Consider the following 22,994-nt stretch of genomic DNA (forward strand, 5'->3'; position numbering starts at 1 on the left):
TCACTGCAGGAAGTGACCTGCCTCCTTCTTCCTTCCCCTACAGCTCCCAGCATGCTCAGTGGGAATTCACAATGCCTGGAGCACAGGGATAGAGCAGTCAGGTCTATATACCCTCCCCTGACGTCCTATTGTGAGTTTCCAAGGAGAGCTAAGGAATCCCTTAAGCCAATGCCCCACCTCCCATACCCAGAACTCTACCCTCACACTCCCAACTCCATCGCAATAAAGCAGCTGTCTTCACCAACAGGGTTTAGACACCACCATTCACCCCTGCCTTATAATTAGGTGGGTCTCAGGTGCCTACAGACCTGCTAAGCAGCCTGTTCCTTGCTCTGCTAACCTGCTCCTGCTTCCCTGTTTGTACTCCTCTATCTGCCAGGCCAGGAGTCTGACCTCTTGCCAGTTCAGTCCCTTTCTCTACAGCCTCACAAGCCTCCTTAAGGAGAATCTCAGGATGTCCTTGTCAAAGCCACCCCTTGGGATTCCCAAATTCTTGGGACCAATGAAATCACCAAGGCTTCAACTCGGCCAGCAACCAGGATGATACTGTGCTATTCCAGTGTTTCCCATATCCTTCTCCACAAGCTGCTCATGCCTGAAACAGGCTTTTGACTGGAAGCATGAAGACTTAAGGTGAATTAGAAGAGGTGCTCTACTCAAGTAGATATAAAGTGTTATCAATCACAGCTTAATCTAATTAAGCTCTTTAAAATAGCTTCTAAACTAATTAGATTAAGTAGTGATTGATCACAGTTAAGGTACTACATTGTATCTAGGTGTTTGCTTCCTTTAAAGAACTCCTGTTCCTGTCCTAGCCACTTCATTCTTCAATGTTAGCGAGCAGTTCTTTTAATAAAGGGCTCCATGAGTCTCCTGTTGCTGCCCACATGGCAATTTATCCTAATAGTAGGCCAAGTAAAGAAAGAGTAAGCAAATCCAACGGGCCTAAGTATATAAAATGAAATGCATGTCAAACCTGGTTTCTGCTGATGAACCCAAATACCTTGGAAGCACCTCTCCACTTGGCGACAAAGCTATGGCAAACTTTTCCCCAAGAGCCCTGTCCAGGAGGGTCTGGGAAGCAGGCTTCACAGCTCCTGGACCTCTTCTTACTTCAGGCACTTGTTCCTACACTCATTCATTCATTCCAACACTTCTGAAGTGCCTAATATGGCCCAGGCAGAACATGAAAAGACAAAAATGTCTGGGCTTCATTTACCTGAACTGCCCTGGCCAGAGCAGAAGACAAGCCTGAGGCCATCCATGACCAAGCACAGTGTGCCACAGGGGTATTTATAAGAGGCTTTGAGTCAGAATTGTTCTCTCCTCTTGTTTTTGTTCACTACCTTTTAAGAGAGGATCATTCTGGTGTCTGAACCTTCAGGATCCTTTTCTTCCCCTATCCTAAACTCCAATATTGATGGAATGGAGTTTTGACATGCCCCCTAACTTACCTCACATTCAACTGGTTGCTACACTAATTCTGTGCTGAGAAACTCAGGATTATAGAGCCATAGATTATGCTGATCTATCTGGGTCCTCAGGGAGTGTGGCATTGTTAAGGCTTACCAATTTAGCCTCCTGGGTTTTAAATCTACCTAGTGTTTGTTGGAAAACATCTCAGATATTATTCTTCATTTGGCAAATACTGAGAATGATAACACCTCTCTGAGGTGTGGTGGTGATGGGATTTCATGAAATGATGGATGGGCAGACTCAGCCCAAAGCCTAAGACAGTGTCAATATTCAACAAAAGGGGACCCAGGCTCAATGCTATCTTCACTCCTATTCTCTGGGCTCAATATTTCTCTCAAGGTAAAGGAGCTTCTTTGCATATGCTTTTCCCTCTGTTTGCATTTAAGTCTGACATTACCAAAAAATGAGGATATGACTTCAAACCCCAAACCTTTGCAAAGAGGAGCTGCAGACCCAAATTTCTAGTCCTGCAGAGAATCCTTATAAATCTCCACCAGCTGCACTTTCCAGATTCTAGAAAGTTAAGATTTTGCTGCCAAAACCCTCAGCTTCAGATTCAACTTATCCTGAACTTGTTTCCAAGAATTAGATGGTATTTGCAGTCTGTTGAGACATGCTGGAGGTAATTAGAGAGAACAGGTCAAAAAGGCATTTACCACTTTAAGGGCTTGGAAGGGTTTAATTAAAATATTACAATCTGCAGATTGTTAGCCCAGAGTACCTTAAAATAGGTTCTGAGTGGAGCATTAGCTGCTTTTTTTTCCCCCACTGCTGTCTGGGCAAGAAAACGGATGCTGAAGACAGAGACTCCCTCACACTCCTACCTTCCCAGCATCCGTTTATGGAACCCCATCAACTGATGGAGAGCTCTCTGCGGCAACCCACATAAGCTGAGAACATGGGAGGTGCTCAGACATTGTATGAATGAATGAATACATGTACACATCTCTGAGTTTCTCTATTTGCCCTTTCCTATCAGGGTCTCTTAGATAGCTTTCAGGAGAGACTTCTCTGAGTCCTTCTATGTTTGGGTTCTGTGAGACTTCCCATTTCTCCTGTGGAAGTGACTGGGCCATGCCACAGGAGACTGTCCCACAGAACCACAGCAATGCCCATGGATCCACAGCCAGTTCTGGCCATGAAGCAGCTTGCTATCAAAGAAGGGAATGTTCCATGTGTTAGAGGCATGCAAGTACCTCCCATCTCCTAGCTTCTCCCCAAATCATTTCTACCACAATGCAAGTTGCCTCCTCTTCCTTCTCGAACAACTGCCTGTGGTCCTTTGGAACCATCTTCCCATCACTCATTCTAAGGTGAACAAACCTACTTGTATTTGCCACATCACCAGAACTCCTTGCTCCAACTCCTACCTCTAAAGAAACCAGTCCCTCCCTCCTCAGGCTACTCTGCAGTGGAAAATCCTGTCCCCCAACCTCCAGTCAACACTTCTTTCCACAAAGGTTCATTGAAGCCCAGAACTCATATTCAACCTACTAACACTAAATATTGGTGCCTGAGTTCTGTCTTTATCCAACTTAGACACCAAGGCTCATAAGTGTGAGCACTTTCTGGCAAATTCTCCCCAAGTAACTTCTTTTTCCTTTAATAAGCTGCGTTGAAGACACTTGAAGTTTCAGCTCAATATGAAACATAGTTATTGTCCCATGTCTCCTAAGAAAGTATGAACATGGAAGCACTTTGCATAATGCTTCATATGAGCATAAATAGCTAAATAAATGTGAGATGTGTCATTAGAATATGTAGGTAAGGGACTTAGGGACAATATTGGGGATGGAGCTATGGGACATATATTTCAGTGCCATTAGTGTGTCATCCCTACCAAGTGGACTGAATAGATGGGATAGAAGAGGAAAGAGATGAGAATTAAAAAAGAGAGGAGGGGATGGAAAGGGAATGGAGGGGAGAGAAGAGATAAGAGAGGAGAGGAACGGAGGAGAAAAGGGGAAAGGGGATAAGAAGGGAGGGGAGAAAAGAGAAGAGAAGACAACAGGAGGAGGGAAAAGGAGAAGAGAGAGGTGAGAATAGATGGCAGGAGAAGGCAGAGAGAGAGAGAAAGAGAAAATGTAGACAGAAATAGCATTTAAAGGGGAAGGTACAGGATGTCAGTCTGGTGAAGGCCACCAAGTAGGAAAACAATCACCTATACTGGTCTTAGCATTTCACCAACCAAGTTTGTGTCATGTTTTCATGTCCTACTCCCATTTCATAGACCAGAAAGATTCAGAGTTTTTCCATTACGGATTCTGTGTCCTATGGTTTATTAATAACAAAGGTGGACCTTGAACTTAGGTCTCTGAGCCCCACGTCTTCCATAAGAAAGAAGTATCCTCCAGATGACCATACTACATACACACATTCATATTTAACTACAAAGCAAAAAGATAATATATGGGTTTGCGTTAATTACTGACTTTGCAAACAAGTATCTGTAAGTACCTTATCTGGGGCTGGTTTTGGTCCTCTTCGTTAAACCAGTGGTTTGCCAACCGTGAACCCAGAGCTCAGGGTTACCTGGGTAGAGGGCCTGCTGACAGTGATGAAAAAAGGCGGAGAGGGACCAAAGTCTCCTGCCTCTACTTCAATCAGAGAAGATCCACTTGTATTATTTTATTGACCAGGCTTCTGCAAAAGCGTATGTGCAAGCACTGGGCACCATAGGAAAACCCTGCATTGTACCATCCGGCCTCTGCCTAGGGCTGTAACAGAATGAGTTCTCTAGTGCTTTGCATCACCAAATGTTATGTTGGAAGCTTATTTCTTCTGATGGGAGATAAAGAAAAGGAAGGGCCACGTGTACCTAATTTTATATTCCAAACTGAGGGTGCGGTTCCATATCCATTCATTTCCATTTCTGATTCATTCAGGTGGCCCTCATTTATTGAGAACCTCTTATTTGCCAGGCCTCACATTTTAGGAGAATTAATTGTGTGGGGAAAAATGAATACTTAAAACCAAATCATATTTTAAATGCATTAGAGGAAAAAATAATACCACTATGTATGGTGGCCAAATGCTTTTTAGAAGGTGATCTTTTGGTAACCTGCCTTTCAGTAGAGCAACTTATAATTGAAAGACTTTTGTTCCTTTTTATTGCTTAAATGGGGGTCTGCCTAAGTTCTCCTATGAAAATCACCATTAGAAGAGATTCCATTTAATTAAAAACAAAAAAAATTAAAGAAAAACATTAATGGCTACCAAAATGAAGAGACCTTTGTATCTAATAGGGAGCTGAGCCCTTGGCCTGTAGGGAAGCTCAGGACAGATCAGCCAAGTCCAACCCAGGACCCTTGGCCTTTTGTCTGTCTGTCTCATAGCGGCTTGTGGGAGTAAAGCGACAGAAGGAGGGAGGGCAGGAGGGCCAAGCTGTGCTGAGAGGCCAAAGATCACCAGTGGATGCCTGTGCCTGAGCTGCTGCTGGCAACCTGCAACATAACTGTTTACACATTACGTCAGCAGGTCGAGCAGGCTTTCTGTTCTCCCTTCACAAACAAGGCCAGGGCCCTGCTATCTAAAAAAGATCAGAAGCCTTCCTGGGCCAGCCAGCTAATAAATGGCAGAACTGTGGTCCAGATTGGTCTATTGACTTCTAAGCCTTGGGATGGCCATAGAATTAGACAGACAATGGTTTCTGGGAGAACCCATAGCCTCTAGAAGCTGCAGTTGGCTCTGTGGCTTAAGCTAGATACCACATATGCAGCAATTTAAGCTGAATAGCATGAATGGCAGCATCATAGGTTACATGAGCATCACTTCTACAGGTCTGGGTCACTTTCAAGTTCACTGGCTCCTCTGGTTCTCAAAATGATGTCACCAGGTAGTATCCTAGTATTACTTCAATTTAGCAGATGAGAAAACAGAGGAGAGAGCTCCAGAGAAGAAACTGACCTAAAGATACTTGGCTAAAATATGATGATGGCTGGATTTGAACTGTGATTTTCCCCATCCCCACCCTCTTCCCCAGTGGCAGATGATAGAATATGATAACAGATAAAAAATAAACTTAGCTCAATGCTTAGTGGAAGTGTAGCAGAGAATTCAGTCTACTGGGTCAAAATTACTTGGAGATAGTCTGCGTGAGGCATACAATATATTTAGAGAAAAAGAAGAGTATATTATTCAATGATGACCTTCCTTCCAAAATACGACAGTACTTCCTCCACCCTAGGCATGTTCATGTTAACAGCTACTATTACTAAAAACAATTTCTTCAGAGGAGAAGGTCTTGATGAGTGGGATCAAATTCTACCACTGCCTAAAGGCACTGCTGTTCTTGCTTCTGGAAAGGAATTTTGAAAGGACAGATTGGCCAGGGATCCTTTTGTCCTCAGACTGTATAATTCTAAGTTTCTCTACAAGGCTGACGGCTTGGCTCAGGGAGGTATGCTCTTCAATTATTCATTCATTTAATCACTCATTCAACACATTATTAAAGCACTACCATGTGTCAGACCCTGTTCTAAGTATGACTGAAGTGAAGTCCTCACCCTGTACAACTCATATTCCAACTGCAAGACATCTTTCTTCCTTCTAATACTTGCCAATTCATAAAATGTTGACATATCCACAACTGTATACAATCTTCATATTGAAAATGAGAAGTGTAGGGTAGGTACAATTAACTAAATTTGTAGGTAAGAAAATAGGGCCAGGGAAAACAAATGCTTTGCCCAATTGCTTAGAATAACACTAAGAATTCTTTTGTTTGCTTGATTACAAAAAATAACATTTGCTCTGTAGAATCCTGGAATAATGCAGTTAATATGAACAGAAATGTAAGTTTCCTTATAAACCACAAATCACAGACACTTCAAAATTAGGTTGAGGACAAATAAATCTAAAGCTTATTTGAATGATATTTTCATGATCCTCTGGAATTCCAGATTCCCTATTGGTACATTTTTAAAAGGGAGCAAGTTCCAGCTCTAACACTGTACATTTGTCAATAAATAATGATCTGTTCTCTTTCCTGGACTGTTCTTACTCTGCATGAATTTCATCTTGATGCATGTCCTTAGAGGAAGGCAAGGGATTTGCTTAGTTGGAAGGATCCAGAATGCAACTTTAGAGTAGGTGATATACCTTCTTTAGCTTTTTAAGGCCATCTAACAGCCTGGTGCTCGGGTGGTGTCTCTTTGATCATGCCCAGGGGAATGGGAATGGGGATTCTCCACTGAAGCTGCTGCAGAAGCAGCTGCAGTCTGGCCTCCATGAAAGAGTTACATTTAGGCTCTGCTTTCTAATTGTCTGGAGGGGGTAGTGGAGGCAAAGCCAGTTTATCTTTGGTCTATGTACTATGTGGGAATGTGAGTGGCAGGGGCCTTGAGAACAAGATGCCCAAGTATGAGATGGGAAGAAATCCATAGAGAAGTCTTTTGACCTGTTGGTCCAGGCCATTGTAAAGTGTGAGCCAAGAACCAAGGGCAGCCAGGTACTAGTGACTCATGTCTGAAATCCTAGCTATTCAAGAGGCTGAGATTGGAATGTGGTTTAAAGCCAGCCTAGGCAGGAAAGTCTGTGAGACTCTTATCTCCAATTAATTCAAGAGCTCTGTCTATCTGTCTATAGATAGTGTATAAAACATCCATAAATGGATATATATTTATCTATAGTTACACACATAGATGAGTACATGTATACATACACACACATATATGCATGTATACATACAAGTGTATGCGTATGTGTCTGTGTTCTAATGGAGGGACTCAAGGTGACAGTATAAAGGGTGGTTTCCTTTCCTATTTAGGTGGCTGTAATGTTTTTGTGCAACAAGTTAGTAACCTGCTTCATGGATACCTCTCTCATCAGACTGTGGAGTTCATGCAGGGAAGAGTCAAGGTCTTTCTACCTGTATGTTCTCATCCTGGTCAAGGACTTTATATAGAGAATACGTCAAATCAATGTCAGCCAAGAAACACAGGACATGAGGACTGAGGAGCATTGAGGGAGCAAGGTGAGTCAGCGTGAATGGGAGTCTAGGCTTCAGGTTATAGGAGCAGGTTTTGATCTGCATGCCCAGCCCTTCTCTGGGGCACCCTTACCTCGGCAGACTGGCCTGTGGTCGCTCCAGGCTGCAAACATGTCGCTCACTTTCATACAGGTGATCCGCTTGGACCCTTGCAGGTCGTAGCCCTCGTTGCAGGTAAACTGGACGCTGGATCCTAACCTGGGAGACAAGGGATGTCTGTGAGCCCCAGCTCTGGACTTGTCAAGCCCTGCCTGCACCAAGTCCTTCCTGATTCCTCAAACTAGCCCCATGGGGATTATTATTTCTGCTTCTGACCTTTAATCTCTGCTTACTGCTTAGGATTTAAAACCGCCACAAAAACTCAGAGCATCTGCAGATGCTCTTCATAGAGCATCTGCTCTTCATCTTCTCTTTTCTTTGGATCACTAATGGTTTTTGGATTGAGTTAAAAGGTGACTTTGTGAGCAAATAGCAATTCTCTAAGATAAGTGTCAATTAGGGCAGTGAAGAGTAGGTAAATGATATCCATAAATGATGCGAAAATGGAGGATTATGGGGAGATGCCTTAATAGTTTGAAACATTGCAAAACACATCCTCTTCCAGGGTCCTAGGGCTCCTAGATGATAGCAGGAGTGAGCTGCCTGCTAATATGTCATTACTGAGCATGTCAGCCCTTTCATCCCTGGCTATATAGGTTTTCTGGGTAACTCTGGAAGTTTTCAGTATACTTTCACTCCCAGATATGGTATGGGCATCTTTCCAAGCACTGGATCAGGAGAGATAATCAAAGACCACGGGTCTTTCCCAGCCAGGGGCACTTCCTGTCTCCATACCATGCTCTTCATATCCTATCAAAGTCTACTCCCTGTCCTCCCCACAACCAGGCCACCCCACCCTTGTTGCAATCAGAAAAAGTTGTCACATAGCTCTTACCTGAAATCTGTGCCTAGTCTTTTGCCCCTTTCAGGTATGCCAGGGTCTGGACACATATTATGTCCTTGGGACACACCAACCTGAGTTACTACAAGGCAAAAAGACAGCACATACAATGATGGATAGTCACAGGAAGACATCAGCCAGTACTGTGTTTCAGGGTGGGAGGTGGAGGCAGAGATGGAATGAGACCCTGCTCCACTGGGACTCTGTGGAGTGACTGGAGTCTACTGGACTGGACTTTCCTAAGAATGCAAGGTGGGGAGCTGCTCTTGATAACTTCCTTTGAATTTGAGCCCCCGAAACCCCACATCCAAATGAAATTCAGTGAGACTTCCCCACCCCATGGCACTCCTCATTCCTCATCCCACACCAGTGGCCAGCGGTAAACCGTCCATAGCCCCTTGTGAGCTCCTCACCCTGTGCTTCAGATTCAGGAGTGGAGACTAGATGAGATGAACCCCTCCAGCCCCAATCCCGAATGGAGAGATGATTCAAAGAAAGTTAAATAAAAGGTGGATACATGATCAGAAACGGTAAAGAATGTAAAAGAAAGCTGCAGTTTGAAGTTCAAAGCAGGGACGTTAGCTCAAATGCAGATATTTCTTTTGAAGACCCTCTTCCCATCAGACACTTGTCAAGTCAGAATAAGCGGTAACTGGAGCACACCTTCCACATTCCACCCAACGCAGAGGCCCAAGGGCACAGAGCAGAGATGGCGACTGTGGTTCTGGCAGGAGGTTTGATGCTCTCACACCCAACAATAACAGATCCCATTCATTTATAAACACCACACAACTAGTTGTATAGGGCAGAGCAGAGCTTGGTCCTGGGGCGGCGGATAAACACATATAGTGCAGAGGGTGGGCCCTCCATTCCCTGCCTGGCCATTGTTCTCAGATGCTCCTGCTAATAGAATCAGTCCTTCACATCTCTACCTTCCTGGCTTGGAGGGTGGCCAGGATCTGGGGCTAGGGCCATAGCCTGACAAGAGTTCCATTCCAGGACTCACCAGTCCCATGATCCCAATAGCAAAATCAGAATGAGGGCTTACATGGCATCTGCAGCAACAGTTCTTGAACTTACCCACATCCCTCCCCTTCCACTCTATGCCCCAAAAAGTTCTCCATCACCCATTCTTGTTCTCTCTCGCGCATTCCTTCACATGGGCACAAAACAATAATTCATTGAATACCTATTGCATACAATGCCTTCTTCTGGAAAACATGGGAAATGTCAAGGGTAGATAGGATTACTGTCTTCAGGGAAGGAATGAAATATGGAAAGGATCATGGAAGGGAAATGATGAAGGATACTGGTACAGAGACGCTTAGAGGAAGACCCCTCCTGTGGTGCTGGAAGAAGTATGAAAGGGCCCAGAGGAGATTGCACTCGATGTGGACCTTGTGAAGAGGTAGGATTGGGGCACATGGGGACAGAGGGACAAAGGCAGACAGTCAGCCATGAAAAGTGAGATGGAGACATAGAAACGGAACTTAGGGTTGCTCAGTGTGGCCATGGCCAGAGTAGGAGTGATAAGGAATTGGAAGATGAGGTTTCAGAGATCAGACGCAATGTTAAAGAGTTTGAGTCTGATCCTGAACACCGTAGACAGTTACTGGAGAGTTCTGAGTGGCAGAAGGGCTGGTGAGACTTACAGGGTGAGGTTCCTCAGTGAGGACAGTTAGGAAGTTCTGCAATGGTTCAGGTCAAGGACAAGCCTAGTAGTAGAAAGCTAGGAGACAGGCATGAACATGGGAAAGAGAACCACCAGGGCTCGTGAAGACTAGGTCACTAGGAGGAGCATGGGGGCGTCCTGGGCCTGGGCCCAGAAAGGATGCAATGGTTGATGGTGTAGTGAAGATAGACAGTCCCATTCTGGATTCGCTGAGTCTGAAGCTCATGTCTATAGATAGAGGCCAAGTGTAGACCTGCTTCAAACTCTTGGTAGCCTAGGTTATAGCTGACCAAGGGAACCTGAAGGTTTGGATAGAATGCATGTTCCAATCAGACAACAGGTATCCTGTTGATTGTATGGCAGTGTGTGCAAGACCTCCTGGGTAGCCTCCCTTTTTCCAATACTCCCCACTGCCAGGTAAAAGCAGGTCACTTCCACTGGATCTTTACTATCCCCATCCCCTTCCTTTCCAAGCCTCTAGCTCCAAAGTTTTCACATACTTTATGTAGCAAAGCCACCATTCCTATGAAGCCAGAAACCTTCAGGGTAGACATCCACAGATCCAAAGCACAGTGGGCTCCTGCTTCCCAGGAGCCTTGGTGTTTTGCAAGTAAAGGTAGGAAGAAGGTAAATGGGGCCTTCAGAATACCCAGGGGCATAGGAACTATGGACCAGCTCTTCAGATAGGAAATTATCCTAAGAAGGAAGGGAAGATGACCCTGTATTGTCCTTTCTGGTTTCTCTGTTGAAAGGCCAGCCCTCTATGCTGCCTTGATGGTCCATTTCCACCGTGGACTTCCCAGCTGAACATCCACACCGCCCCCTCCCACCACACCCATACAACATCCTCCCCAGTTCCTACTTACTTAACTGTTCATGGTCCTCACCCAACCCAAGTTTTCCTGCAGACCACCATGTGGAAACCACCCAATCGCTTTCCAGAACAATGATGAGAATATACAGCAGCTTCCACTGGCCTCTCTGGCCCTTTCATTCAATACCAACACCCTCCAGGGAGCAGGCAGAACAGACAGCTGATTGGTGATGTTGAGGCTGGGCCAGAGGGCAGGCACATGGCAATGCCCACCTGTTGAGCCAGTCCCAGCCCTGAGAACAGATCCACTGTTTCCTTTTAGTCAGTGAGCTTGCACCTGTCCACAAGTCTCAGGCATCCTTCAGGAAATCACAAACCTAGTGGTGACGCAGCTTATCCCACGCCAGTACCCTGTCCCTGGGCAGGCAATTGCAGTCCCAAGAGGACCCTGGAGTATCCCTAGGAAATAAGCAAGCCTCAATCCCAGTGAACACTTTAGAATTACAGCAGCAAGGGTTCTTCTTTTTTTTCCTTCCAGTATTTAAAACTAGCTGCTCGTGTTCATAGCATTGTTTTGCTGTTGGCTACTGGGAGACGAGAGCAGATAGTAACCCCTGCCTGCCCCCAGGAGGTCCCCTATGGCAAGGTATAACATGCTCAGAGAGGTGATGTCTTCCACCCAAAGTAAAGAGAGGCACAGATAGGTGGGTGGCCAGGAGTGACAGTCAGGGAATCCATGGTTTTTGTGGACTGTCCAGTAGAGGCAACTGACAAGGTCTGCTCCTGGAGTCCAGGACAGCTATCCTCCGAGGATGTGGGCACAACACAAAGACTCAGACACTTATATGCATTTGACTCCCTGCCTCTGGTTAGCGGAAGTCATACCTACCCCTTCCTGAAGAAATCTTACAATGCAGATCAATCAATACCTTGTTGGGAGAAAAAGGGTTTCCATTATTTCCTTACAATAGGGTTTCTTCATCTTTTGTGAGGGTGTTTTGGGCATCTTTGAGTGGGTAACAAAAACCATGGACTTTCTATGAAAAAATGAAAACCATGGACTTTACAGAAAAATGCATCCCAAACATTACATGAAGTTTTTCAACTATTTGTCATTCCTCTGCAAATCCTGGGTCATGATGGCCCTTCTTACATACAGCAACTTCCTTAGGAGGAAGGCAGGCTAGGACTTCCCCATTCTACGGAAGTCCAAACTGAGACTTAGAAGGTCTGAATAACAAAGCGACCCAAGACAGGATATAACTGTGATAAATTTTTAGTCTTTAGTTTGTGACTTCCAGGTAAGGTCTAAAATTAAGGCTTATTCCCATTTGTCTTTCTCTGTGGCTACAGAAAGAAAGATTATGAGGGTCAGGTCGCAAGTGCACGTTCCCAGGCAAGCCTTGGACTCACCTACAGCTTCTCCCTCAGTCAAGCTAGGCCTCCCAGCTGTCTTCTGTCATTCAGAGTCCATGGGACAAGGCCACCAGAGATGCTGAATCCCCCAGTTATAGCCAGAAATCAGTGGCAATATCTGCACTCAGAGGACTTGAAAGACCAGAGCATGTCCCCACACTTAGGCTCATTATGGTCAGGGACAGGCCTCCAATGCCTCTGCCCCTAGTCTGCTCATCTGACAGGTGCCCCACTCATGAGCCAAGAGCTTGGGGAACCCATGGCAATTGTCTCTCAGAAAGTACTTTAGCAACTGAAGGCAAGTGAGTACAGGGAGGTGTAGTAGAGAGCAGGGAGCCAGGCAGATACAGAAAGAGAAACACAGGAAAAGGAAAATAGGCGAAGGAAGAAGGAGAGGGGGGAAGTGGAGGGAGGGGGATAGATAGGGGAAGTAGGACAGGGATGGGAAGGAAACCCAGAAGGACAGTCATCTGGGGGACCAGGGCAGGTTCCCTGTACTCACTTCCAGAAGGAAAATCGAGACCTCCAATCTCCCCTATGTTCAAATCCAGCCTCCTTGGGGGGGGGACCCAGAACATTCCCTACCCACTTCTTGTCCTCTCACTCCAAGCCCTTCAGCACAGCTCTCATTGGGGGTCAACATTCCAAACCATACTCCAGTCATAGACCCCTTTCATTCTTCCAAACACAGGTAGCAGAAACATGTTTTCAAAGACATAATCTTCCCATGCCCAAGCAACACCCAGCATTTCCCCACCCTTCCCCATCCCATCCCACCCTCGAGAGGCAGGACCACCACCCCTGAATCCTCTCTCTGTCCAGCCAGGTCCAGAGCCCCTGGAGGAGGTTAGTAGGCCTTTTCCTTCCTTCCCTTCCAAATCTAAGATTGGGACCTGGAATTAGGGCCCTGCAGTATCCCTCCCCACTTCACCCCAGGTCCCAGCCCAAGGTTATTACTCCAAGAAGAGGAGCCAGAAAGAGGGCTGTCTTAGCAGGTGAAAGTGATTCAAAAGGAAAAAAAAACAGAGAGAAATGTAGCAGTAATGACTCCCTGGACTGCAGTCAATGGGAGGTGAGGGAGGACAAGGTAGGAAGGAAATGGGAGGAGGAAACAGCAAGGGACAAGCCCAGGGCTGCTCACTGGCTGCCGGGTCAGTGTATCCTTGTGTGGATCCCAGGACAGAGGGAAGCAGGGGTGAAGGAAGTCCCCCAGCATTAGCTGGCCTCCCTGTGGTCATAGAGTTGGTGGGTCTGACCTGAGCAAGAGGCCCAGCGGCGGACACTTACACACAGATGTCTTCTGGTTGTTGTCTTTGCTTGGCATCAGTTTCACACCTCGAGACTTCAGCTCAATTTGCTTCTTGACTAGAGAGGAGGCAAGAGGAAAGTGTCTGAGTTGCTGTCTGTGATTATGGCTGAGATCCCTGGAGAATGGCCCTCTTTCCTGGTTTGGGATATTGCATAAGGGGATGAAATCTAGAAGCTCCTTCGGGCAGGGATATATCAAGGGGAGCAGGGTCTCAGACACGGCGGAAGACTGGCTGTGGACAGCCCACTGGGGGGAGGCAGAAAAGATGGTGTCCTCACCCATTTTTGGGTGAGATTTTGCCACTGGAACTACTGAGTGGGGTCTGGTGGTCTAAGAACTTCTCATGATAGTCTACATTTGAAGCCTTGCAGTGTGGATCTAAGATGGACCCAAAGGCTCTGTGTTAAGGGCTCAGTCCCCAGCCTTTGTGGTACTACTTGGGAGGTGACGGATTCTTTCTGAGGTGGAGGCCAGTAGAAGGCTGGGTGTCATTGAGAGAATGACCTTATCTCTCCTTTTGCTTCCTGGCTGCAATGAGGTGAGAGGTTCCCCTGCCATATCCTCCCACTGGGATGCACAGTGGTGCCACAGGACCAAGCAACAGAGCTGATAAACCATAGTGGACACTCCCGAAATGGCAAACCAAATTAAGCCTTTTATCTTCTTGCATTGATTTATCTCAAGGATCTGTTATGGTAATGGAGAGCTGACCGAGTCAAGTCCAACCTCTGCACTTACATTCCTCTGTGGATTCTGCCCTGCCCCATTTCTGAGTCAGCCCTGATAGGGTGTGGTAAATGGGTTTACAAACCCAACTTGTTTTCCTTCCCTGATTCCATACCCTTTGTGATATGACTTGTAGAGTTCTTCTCATTATAGAGGTAGAGTATATTTTCCTATCTCTTGACATTGGGCTTGGCCATAGAGATTTGGAGAGCTTGACATGTCCAAAGGTTTGCAAACCATCTGAAGGTTAAGCTTGCTCTCTTTCTTTTCTGCCATCACTGTGAGAAGTAATTTTTGGTCCAAGGAGAATGAGCAACATGAGGGTGGGTATGGGGAAGGCATAGACCATAGGCCTAGCTAGGCAGAGCCTGTAGCAGCTGACCTTGTGGGCAGGGTAAACTAGGTCCTAGAGGTCACTAGAGGTGGTGGAAATGGTACTCAGATGAGAGCCTAATGGATTAAATATGGCCTTGACCTTGTGTAGTTCACAGTTCATCAGGACTTTGCTACATGGCACACCAAGTATACCAACGTCATAACCTCCATGATTCCAAAGGTTATTCATCTCTATCCTTTGCTCTACTTACATGCCTTGGTGCATCTGTCCATCCTATGTCCCCTGTGCCATCTTTTAGCTGGCCTCTAACTACTGACTCAGCCCTGCTAAGACAGCAACCCAGGTATGGTGACAATTCTGATCAGCTACTTCTTATGTGCTAGGCCCTGGGTGCTGTGTAAATTCTGACTTAAATCTCTCCTACCCATGTAGGATCTCTCAGTAAATTCTACTAAATAAATCTCTAGTGCAACCACTTCTCATAACCTCCAGATCCAAGTACCTGACATGCCTCACCTTGTTACAACAGGGGGCAGAGGGGCAAAGAGAACCTGTTAAAACATAAATCAGACCATAACACATCTTTGCTCAGAACTCATCAGCAGTAAGCCCTCACTCCTAGAGTAAAAGCTAGAATTTGAAATGGCCTGAGAGAACCAATCTGTTCTCTCCCTGGACTCTTTGGCCCTGCCTTTGACCTTGCTCATTCTTCTCCAGCCTTACAGGCTTCCTTGGTATTCCTGCAATATGCCAGCAGTCTATCTGGGCCTGCCCATTCCCTACATTTCTTTCGTCCCATGTGGATGAATGGCTTGCCGTGTTTTTCCTTGTGAAGTTATTGTGCAAGCCCTACTTCCTCACTAAGGCTTTTCTCTGAGGACTCCATTTATAAAACACTCCTAGTTCTCAGCTCTGCTGAGCCCTCTTGTTTCAGCTCCCCAATTTCCTTAGACATGGTAGCATTTACTGGGTTGTTTTCATGACTCCATGAAGGCCAAGAGTTTAAGTCATGGCTATAACCTCAATGCCTAGAAGACATAGTAAGCCTTAAACTTTAAACAATAGTAGTTATTACGTCTACTTGATAGAAAACAAAACTGGAGTTCAGAATGGCTCAGGTAACTGGTTGTGAGGCACACAGCCCAATAGCAGCTGTGTTGTCACTGAGCCTGAGCTTCTTTAGCGGTCTCCTCTACAAGTAATTCTGGGCACTCCCCCAGTATCCGTCTATTCCCAGTACAGGCCTGAAAGCTTAGGTGCTTGATCTATACTAGGATTGGTGATATACTAATCCTAAACCAAAGCTCACAGTGATCAAATATACAGGGGTCAACTAGATTCCCCTACTTCACCTAAATCCAAAGGGTACGTCCTTCTGAAAAGCCTACAATAAATGTCTGATAAAATTCAGTTCCCATCACAGAGTCCCAGCCTCCCAACATGCACTCAAACCTCTTTTATAAATGTGCACTGCTCTCTGTGTGTATCCAGCAGGAAAATTTCCAATGAACACTAACGTGGATGCATTATCAAACAGGGGGCATTAGTAGGGAAACATGCATTATTCAAACCTAGTTAATATGGTATGACATGGGGAGAAAAATCCCTGACTCAACCATCCCTGAATGAAGCAGAGCAGTGCAAGCACAGTGAGGCTCATTTGGGCCCATCTCTGATGCCCCAGGGGAGGGGTGTGTGTGTGTGTGTGTGTGTGTGTGTGTGTGTGTGTGTGTGTGTGTGTGTGTGTGTGTGTGTGTGTGTGTGTGTGTGTGTGTGTGTGTGTGTGTGTGTGTGTGTGTGTGTGTGTGTGGATGTGTGTGTGTGTGTGGATGTGTGTGTGTGTGTGTGGATGTGTGTGTGTGTGGATGTGTGTGTGTGTGGATGTGTGTGTGTGTGGATGTATGTAGGGTGTCTTTGTGGCCAGGTGCAGCCCATTGGAGATGGTTCTTTAGACAAGAAGTAGAGGTAGAGTCAGTCACCACGGTCTCCTGTCTCTACTTTGGGTGTCCACTGCAGGAGGGAGGAGGGAAAGGACCACAGCACCAAGGATGCCATTCTCAGGACACATGCTACTTCAGGCTTCCTAGTCTGTGGACAACCATGAGAGCTCTTCCCCTCTTTTCCAAGTCACATGGAGCTAAAAGTCTTATTCCTTTCAAGAACCTGAAAGGAATTCCAAGTCCTTCTACTTCAGCTGTCCTTCCCTAAGAAGGATTGTCTAACTGTGGGTTTGATGCCTAATAGCCATTGGCTGCTTTTAGTTCTAAGGATATCATCATCCCATCTAAGCCGAAACTAACATCTATTTTTCCTCTTTTAGGAGGAAGTTTGCCAAGGTGATAACTTTCTGGGTGGAAAACTTCTAAGGGGCCCTAAATCATACCATCTTTGTGAGGTTTTACTCTTTTGAACTACGTCTCAGAGATCACATTACCCATGATGCTTTTGCTCAGCACATGCTCATCACATACAGATCACAATTCATGGATAGAGATTTTGTCTTCATCACATTTGCCTGGAAAATGTGGGGCTTACAGCTCTTGTGTCTCCCCAAGAGCTCATATTATCAGTACAATCTCTAAGAGGATGTACATTCTGATCTAGTTGTCACAGGCATAGGCTCTGGTGAGGTGGGGCCTCCTCCAGCACACCCTGGAGGAGGTGATACATGAATGGGCTAGGGTTTGAATATGAAATGTAATCTCAAGTGCTGAAGCCTAGCTCTCTGGATAGTGGTGGTGTTATTTCTGGAGGTGCTGCACATCTTAGGAGGAAGTGCATACTTGAGGACTGAGTTGGAGGAAGTCGGCCACCAGGGATCTTTGGGGGCTCTTCCTTGTCCCAGTTCCTTCTTCCTCTGTCTCTTTCACTGTACTTCCTGCTCACCTCATGGAGGTGAGCAGCTCTGTTCCACCAAATGCTCCCTACCACCATGTTCAGCCTCATCTCAGTCCCACAGCAAAGGAATCAGTCGACCATGGACTGAAACCTCTGAAACTGTGAGCCAAAACAAAACGGTCCTTTCATCAATTCATTTTGTCCAGTGACAGGTCTGACTACACAGAAAGCTAGTACCCGAGGGCTGGGATCACTGGTGGACAATGTCATTCAGGATCTTTGCAGCTGGTTTGTTGGAAGGGGCTAGAAACGTTTGGGGACACAAACAAGAGTAAGCTCAGATTGGTGTTATGGGTACTTGTGGTAAGGGCTCAGAAGACCTGAATAGTGAAAGGAATGTGGATAGTGATGAGATTTCAGATGAGAATAAGGACTGTATTGGGAACTGAACCCAATTGAGATCATTTGAATTGTACTAGTGGTAAAGAACTTGTCTATAGTTCAGACTTTGGGGAAGGAATTTTCAGTTGTACTAATGACAGTTATATCATGTTAGGCTGATTACAATCTTGTTGTTTTCCTTATTTGGAGACTAAATATGGTTTAGGTTTGGATGTCAAGTTGCAAGGGTCAGACATATGTTTAATCATGATTGTCAAATTAGTTGGATTGAGAGATGCCTTGGATGTTAGTGAAATTGCCTCTGGTATGTTTCTGAGGAAGTTTCCAGAGACCATGAGATAATAAGGATACTGACTTAATCCATGGGTTAATCCACTGATGGATTCCAAGTGTGACTGGACTATGGAATAATGGTAGGGAAGTAGAAAGTAAAGGCGGGGTCTCATTAGAAGGAATGGGTCACTGGGGATATGCCCTTGAAGGGTATAACAGGCCCTGAGCACTTCTGGTTATTCCTTTCTTCTTCCCAATGCCTGAGGTGAGCTGTTTCCTCCTTCACAATTCCCAGTCACCATAGTGCTTTGACTCACTTCTGGGCCGACATAATAAGAGCCTGTGGACTTTAGAGTAAAACCTCTGAAATCATAAACAAAACTATTTTTCCTTCCTTTAAGTTGAAAAAAAAAGGAAAAGCAGATCTAGAAGAGATGCATAAGAAAATGTGCTAAACACACATATACATACCCCCCCCACATACACACACACACACACACACACACACACACACACACACACACACACACACACAAATCTTATCCATCCATCCAGAAGAATTAATATGTCATTGTCAGGGAAATGTACAGACCTAGAAAAACTACTTTTTGAAGTAAGTCAGGCTCAGAGAGAAAGGGCACATGTTTTTTCTCATGTGTAGAAGTTAGATGTAACTGATTATAAACATACATAAAACATACAAAGGACCATATACATATATAAGCGACAAACTGACTAGTATGATGCATGCAGGAGAGTTATTTAAAGTTGTTCCTTTGAACAACTTATTCATGGTTTAATAAAGTGAATACCAGGAAGCTGAAATGTGCTTTGTCAGAAGAGGTGAGATCCACGGAGATGGGATGGGGCAGGCGAATGGAGAGGAGAATGAGGAGCGACTCCAGTCATAATATTAAACGCACATATGCGAAGATGCAACCAAGTAATGTGAGGGCATGGGTGGGGTTAGGACAGATGTGCAGGAAAAGGATGGAAGTACTGACATTGATCAAGAGGCATTAAACTCATAAACTGCCATGTTGAATTGAAACCCCTTTATACATAGGTCCACTTTGGCTTTTTTGCTGCTTAACCAGAGATAAGATCCTTACATACTTTCCTGTCTGAGCTGCCCTCAAATCAAGATCCTCAGAAATCAACCAGAGTAGCTAGTATTTAGATGTAGCTAGAATTATAGATGTGAGTCATGAGAGCCAACTAAAGATAGTTTTTTAAAAAGCTAAGAAGAAAACAAAGAAACAAAGAGAAGAAAAAAAAAAAGAAGCAAGACACAGTACCTCCCAAATCTGGAGTCTCAGTTTGTAAGCAATCCCAGGGAAGCTGTCAGTCCTGGATTGTATAGAAGTTTATGTATGAACAGTTAGCCTGGATGGATGGTGAGAGAGCAGGGAACATGGTATAACAAGTGACAAATCAGTAAAGAAGCAGCATGGCAGATCCAGGAGGATCAGGTCTAAGGGTCAGAGTACAGGTCAGATGTCTCTCTAGACCTCCAGAGTGTAATACTGTAGTCCTAATCAGAATGGAGGGTCAACCCATCATATGGACAAAATAACAAGAATGAAGATTTCTGAGATTCATTCATTCATTCATTCACAGAGTGCTTATCTACACTGAAGAAGATTCAGTAGCTATTGATGTAGTGGACCTCATGTATCTAATGCACACATGTGTGTACATGTATATGCACATAGGCATATTCATGTCTACAACAAGCACCCAGACAAGTCCACTTATACTTGTACACATGTGAAGACACAGTTACAAATATTCACATACAAAATGCAAGTCAAATGCACATTTATGCTTTTCCCTGGAGATGAACAAAGTCAGGACTCCCAAGAGAAGCTTGCTGGCTCTAACTGGTTGATGGAAATCTTACTAGGTACATTCATCTCCTCCGAATGATAATGACTTCAGGAGACTGCCAGGCTGCTCCATTCATCCTTTATATTCTGGTTAATTACAAGACATTTCCCCCGCTGTTGTAAAGGTTAGCGGGACACATGGTACACATTTAGCTAGAAGAATCCGGCAATACAAATGGTTCTCTAGTCTGCAGCATGAGTAATCGGGATGAGATAACTCAAGACAAGGATCTGTTAGGGGAAAGGGAAACCTAACCTGTCCCTAGGCATATGGGAGTGGAGAGTTGGAAAGACTCTATGGCTGCTTTTCATCTATGTAGATTCAGACTTCCCTCCCTGAGGGCAGGGCCTTCCAGAACCCTGATCACTGACCGCTGTCCTTTTCCTCTTCCCATCCATCTTGATGGCTGGCTGACCTTGCTCTTCCCAACACCCTATTCTCTCACCTACCTCTTCCCTCAAATCAACTCATTCACGCTCAGAAAAGTTGCCCAGTATGTGTTCTTTTAATATTCATTCTAAACTCATCTTTTCTTGTTTGACTTTTGTTCAATCCCCTCTCATCAATCCTCTCAAATGTTGTAGAAGGTGATCTTGCAAAACCTGACATCTAATCTCTTATTGTGCTCACATCCAACATTCTGCCTCTTGCTCACTGCTATTGAGGTGCAACCTCCCTGTGTGACCATACACCCTTCAGATCCGTTGTCACTACCCATAGTCCTTTGTCAGATGATGCTAGTGTCCAGAACACTGGCTCCCTAACTCATTCAGATATATGCCAAAGGTGTGAGATTCAGTGCAAGTGCTTGAGACCTAATGTTTCAAGGTACAGACCCCACAGGTGTAGTAGCCAAGACGAAGAACAGTGATTTCTAAATACGGGTGGGGTAACCTCAAAGTAACAAGAGGTGATGTGTCTGTAGCCAGGTCAACCAGCTCTCAGGATAAATTTATAAAACTGTCAGTACCAGACTTGAAGAAGAGACTGGGTATTACCACCACTATCAGCTACTGTGCTTAGCTACCCTACAGAAGGCTTTAGGAAGATCAGCAAAGATATTTATCCAGTGGAAACCAGCAAAGGTGTGGTAGGGCATACCAACACTGTAATTACTAAGCTTAGGGAACTGTCTAAATACGCTACAGCTCAGTGTCTGCAAATGGAGATGGAGGAATCAAGAATGTTGGAAAGGCCACATAAAGGACTGAAAAGCATTGAATGATGAATTTTAAATTGAAGGCACAGAGATGGACTTACTCTTTAGAGAACCTATCCAAAGTGTAGAGAAGTTTCCAGGATTTTCTTTTGAAATTGCTAATGACCACTAAAAGTCTTTGCTTATGATTACTGGAGATATTCTTACTACTTTCATTTTAAATAGACTAAAATTTGGGTTTCAGGTTATACCAGTTAAAAACGCCAGATTATGGTGATATGAAAAGAAAACAACAACAAAAACAGGCTGAAGGTGGTGGCACATGCCTATAATTCCAGAATTCTGGATGTTGAGGCAAGAGAATTGTGAGTTTGAGGCCAGCTTGGGCAAGATAATGAGCATAGTGAGATTCTGTTCCAAAAAGACATGAAGGGAGAGGGAGAAAGAAAGAGGGAGGGATGGAGAGATGGATGAAGGAAGGGAGGGAGGGAAGAAGGAAAGGAGAAAAGAAGGAAGGAAAGAGGAAGGGTAAATGGACAGACAAAGCTACTGATGCCGATGAGATGGCATTTGGAAAAGATCTGGGCTCTAAATCCTGGAGGAGAGGTTTAAAAAAGTTGAGTAAGTTATTGGGACCAAAAATGACATCATAATCTTGTAAGGAGAAGATAACAAAACTCAAGCTGAAAGACATTTTGAATGAAATCATCGAGCTCCTAGATATCTGCCACTATTTTGTCTTTGACAGAGGAAACTAAATGAACATCTGGCCAAACTTCAGATGCAGTGACTGCATTGAAGACTGATGGGCCAAGTGACATGGAAGGGAATGGAAAGAAATAGCCACCGATAAATCAAATGCTACAGCACCTGCTGTTGGATAAAGATATCATCTGCTTTGGTGTATTCCATCCCTGGAATCACTGCCCCAGCTAGTGCAGGAAAACATTTCTTATGGGTATAATTAAAAGAACATGTCAAGTTCTGGCGCTAACCTTTGCTAAGAATGTGGGTGCTGAAGGATCACTAATCATTGAGAAAATTATGCAAAGTGGAAGAGTTCTTGAATATAGTTGGGGAAAAAAAGGACCATCACCCCAATTAACCTTGTTGGATTCTGCTTCTCTGTTAACCATAGTAAAACTTGGGGCCACTGGAATTCTTAAAGATAAGGGTTTTGTGTCATAGAGGGAGCATGGCCTGGAGATCGCAAGCTCCAATTCTTGGAATAGTATTTTGCCTTCATTAGCAACTGTGGAAGGGAATCTCCAGAGCCATCCATGAGTTCCTCGTCTAGTCTTCTCTCCACCTGGAATGTCTTCCTTTCATGCTCTGCTCGGCTGCCTCATGCAGGGAGAGAGGCCACAATCAAAGCAAAATTCACCCTCATCTGCTTCTGCCCCGGCCCAACTTGGCTAATATTGTCTTTTTTAAAATGTACTTAAGTCAAGCTGGAAAGCTGAGATTCATCATTACCACTTCACCTCCTTCTCTCAGACCCTCCCAGAGTCCAGTGCAGTATCCATGGAATCTCTCTGGTCTGTCCCCTCCCATGGAAGATCTTCATCCTTCCACCTGAACTCTGCCCTTGTCATTAACTTCTCAGACTCCTAATTGTTCCATTTCCATTCTTGAGCAGAGATTGTTCTAAAATGGACATAGGATCACAGCCTGTCTTGCTCAAAACTTCTCCTCTCTTTTGTGACCTATAGGAGCCAGTCTAATATTATAACAAGGGTTTCATTATAATACG

At 44.9% G+C, this 22,994-nt stretch overlaps 1 protein-coding gene across 1 annotated transcript in view; it reads right to left on the minus strand.

Annotated features, from left to right (window-relative positions):
• Positions 1-22,994, minus strand: part of Csmd2 (CUB and Sushi multiple domains 2) — a 535,187-nt gene that overhangs the window by 251,589 nt on the left and 260,604 nt on the right. Inside the window, exons 7-9 of the mRNA XM_070008973.1 lie at positions 13,595-13,672; positions 8,400-8,487; positions 7,539-7,663 (exon numbers count right to left, since the gene is read on the minus strand). Of these exons, the coding sequence (XP_069865074.1) occupies positions 7,539-7,663; positions 8,400-8,487; positions 13,595-13,672 (291 nt within the window). The remainder of the gene's footprint in view (positions 1-7,538; positions 7,664-8,399; positions 8,488-13,594; positions 13,673-22,994) is intronic.

Source organism: Dipodomys merriami, unplaced genomic scaffold (genome assembly GCF_024711535.1).
Source record: "Dipodomys merriami isolate MVZ:Mamm:240054 unplaced genomic scaffold, mDipMer1.0.p SCAF_71, whole genome shotgun sequence".
NCBI lineage: Eukaryota > Metazoa > Chordata > Mammalia > Rodentia > Heteromyidae > Dipodomys > Dipodomys merriami.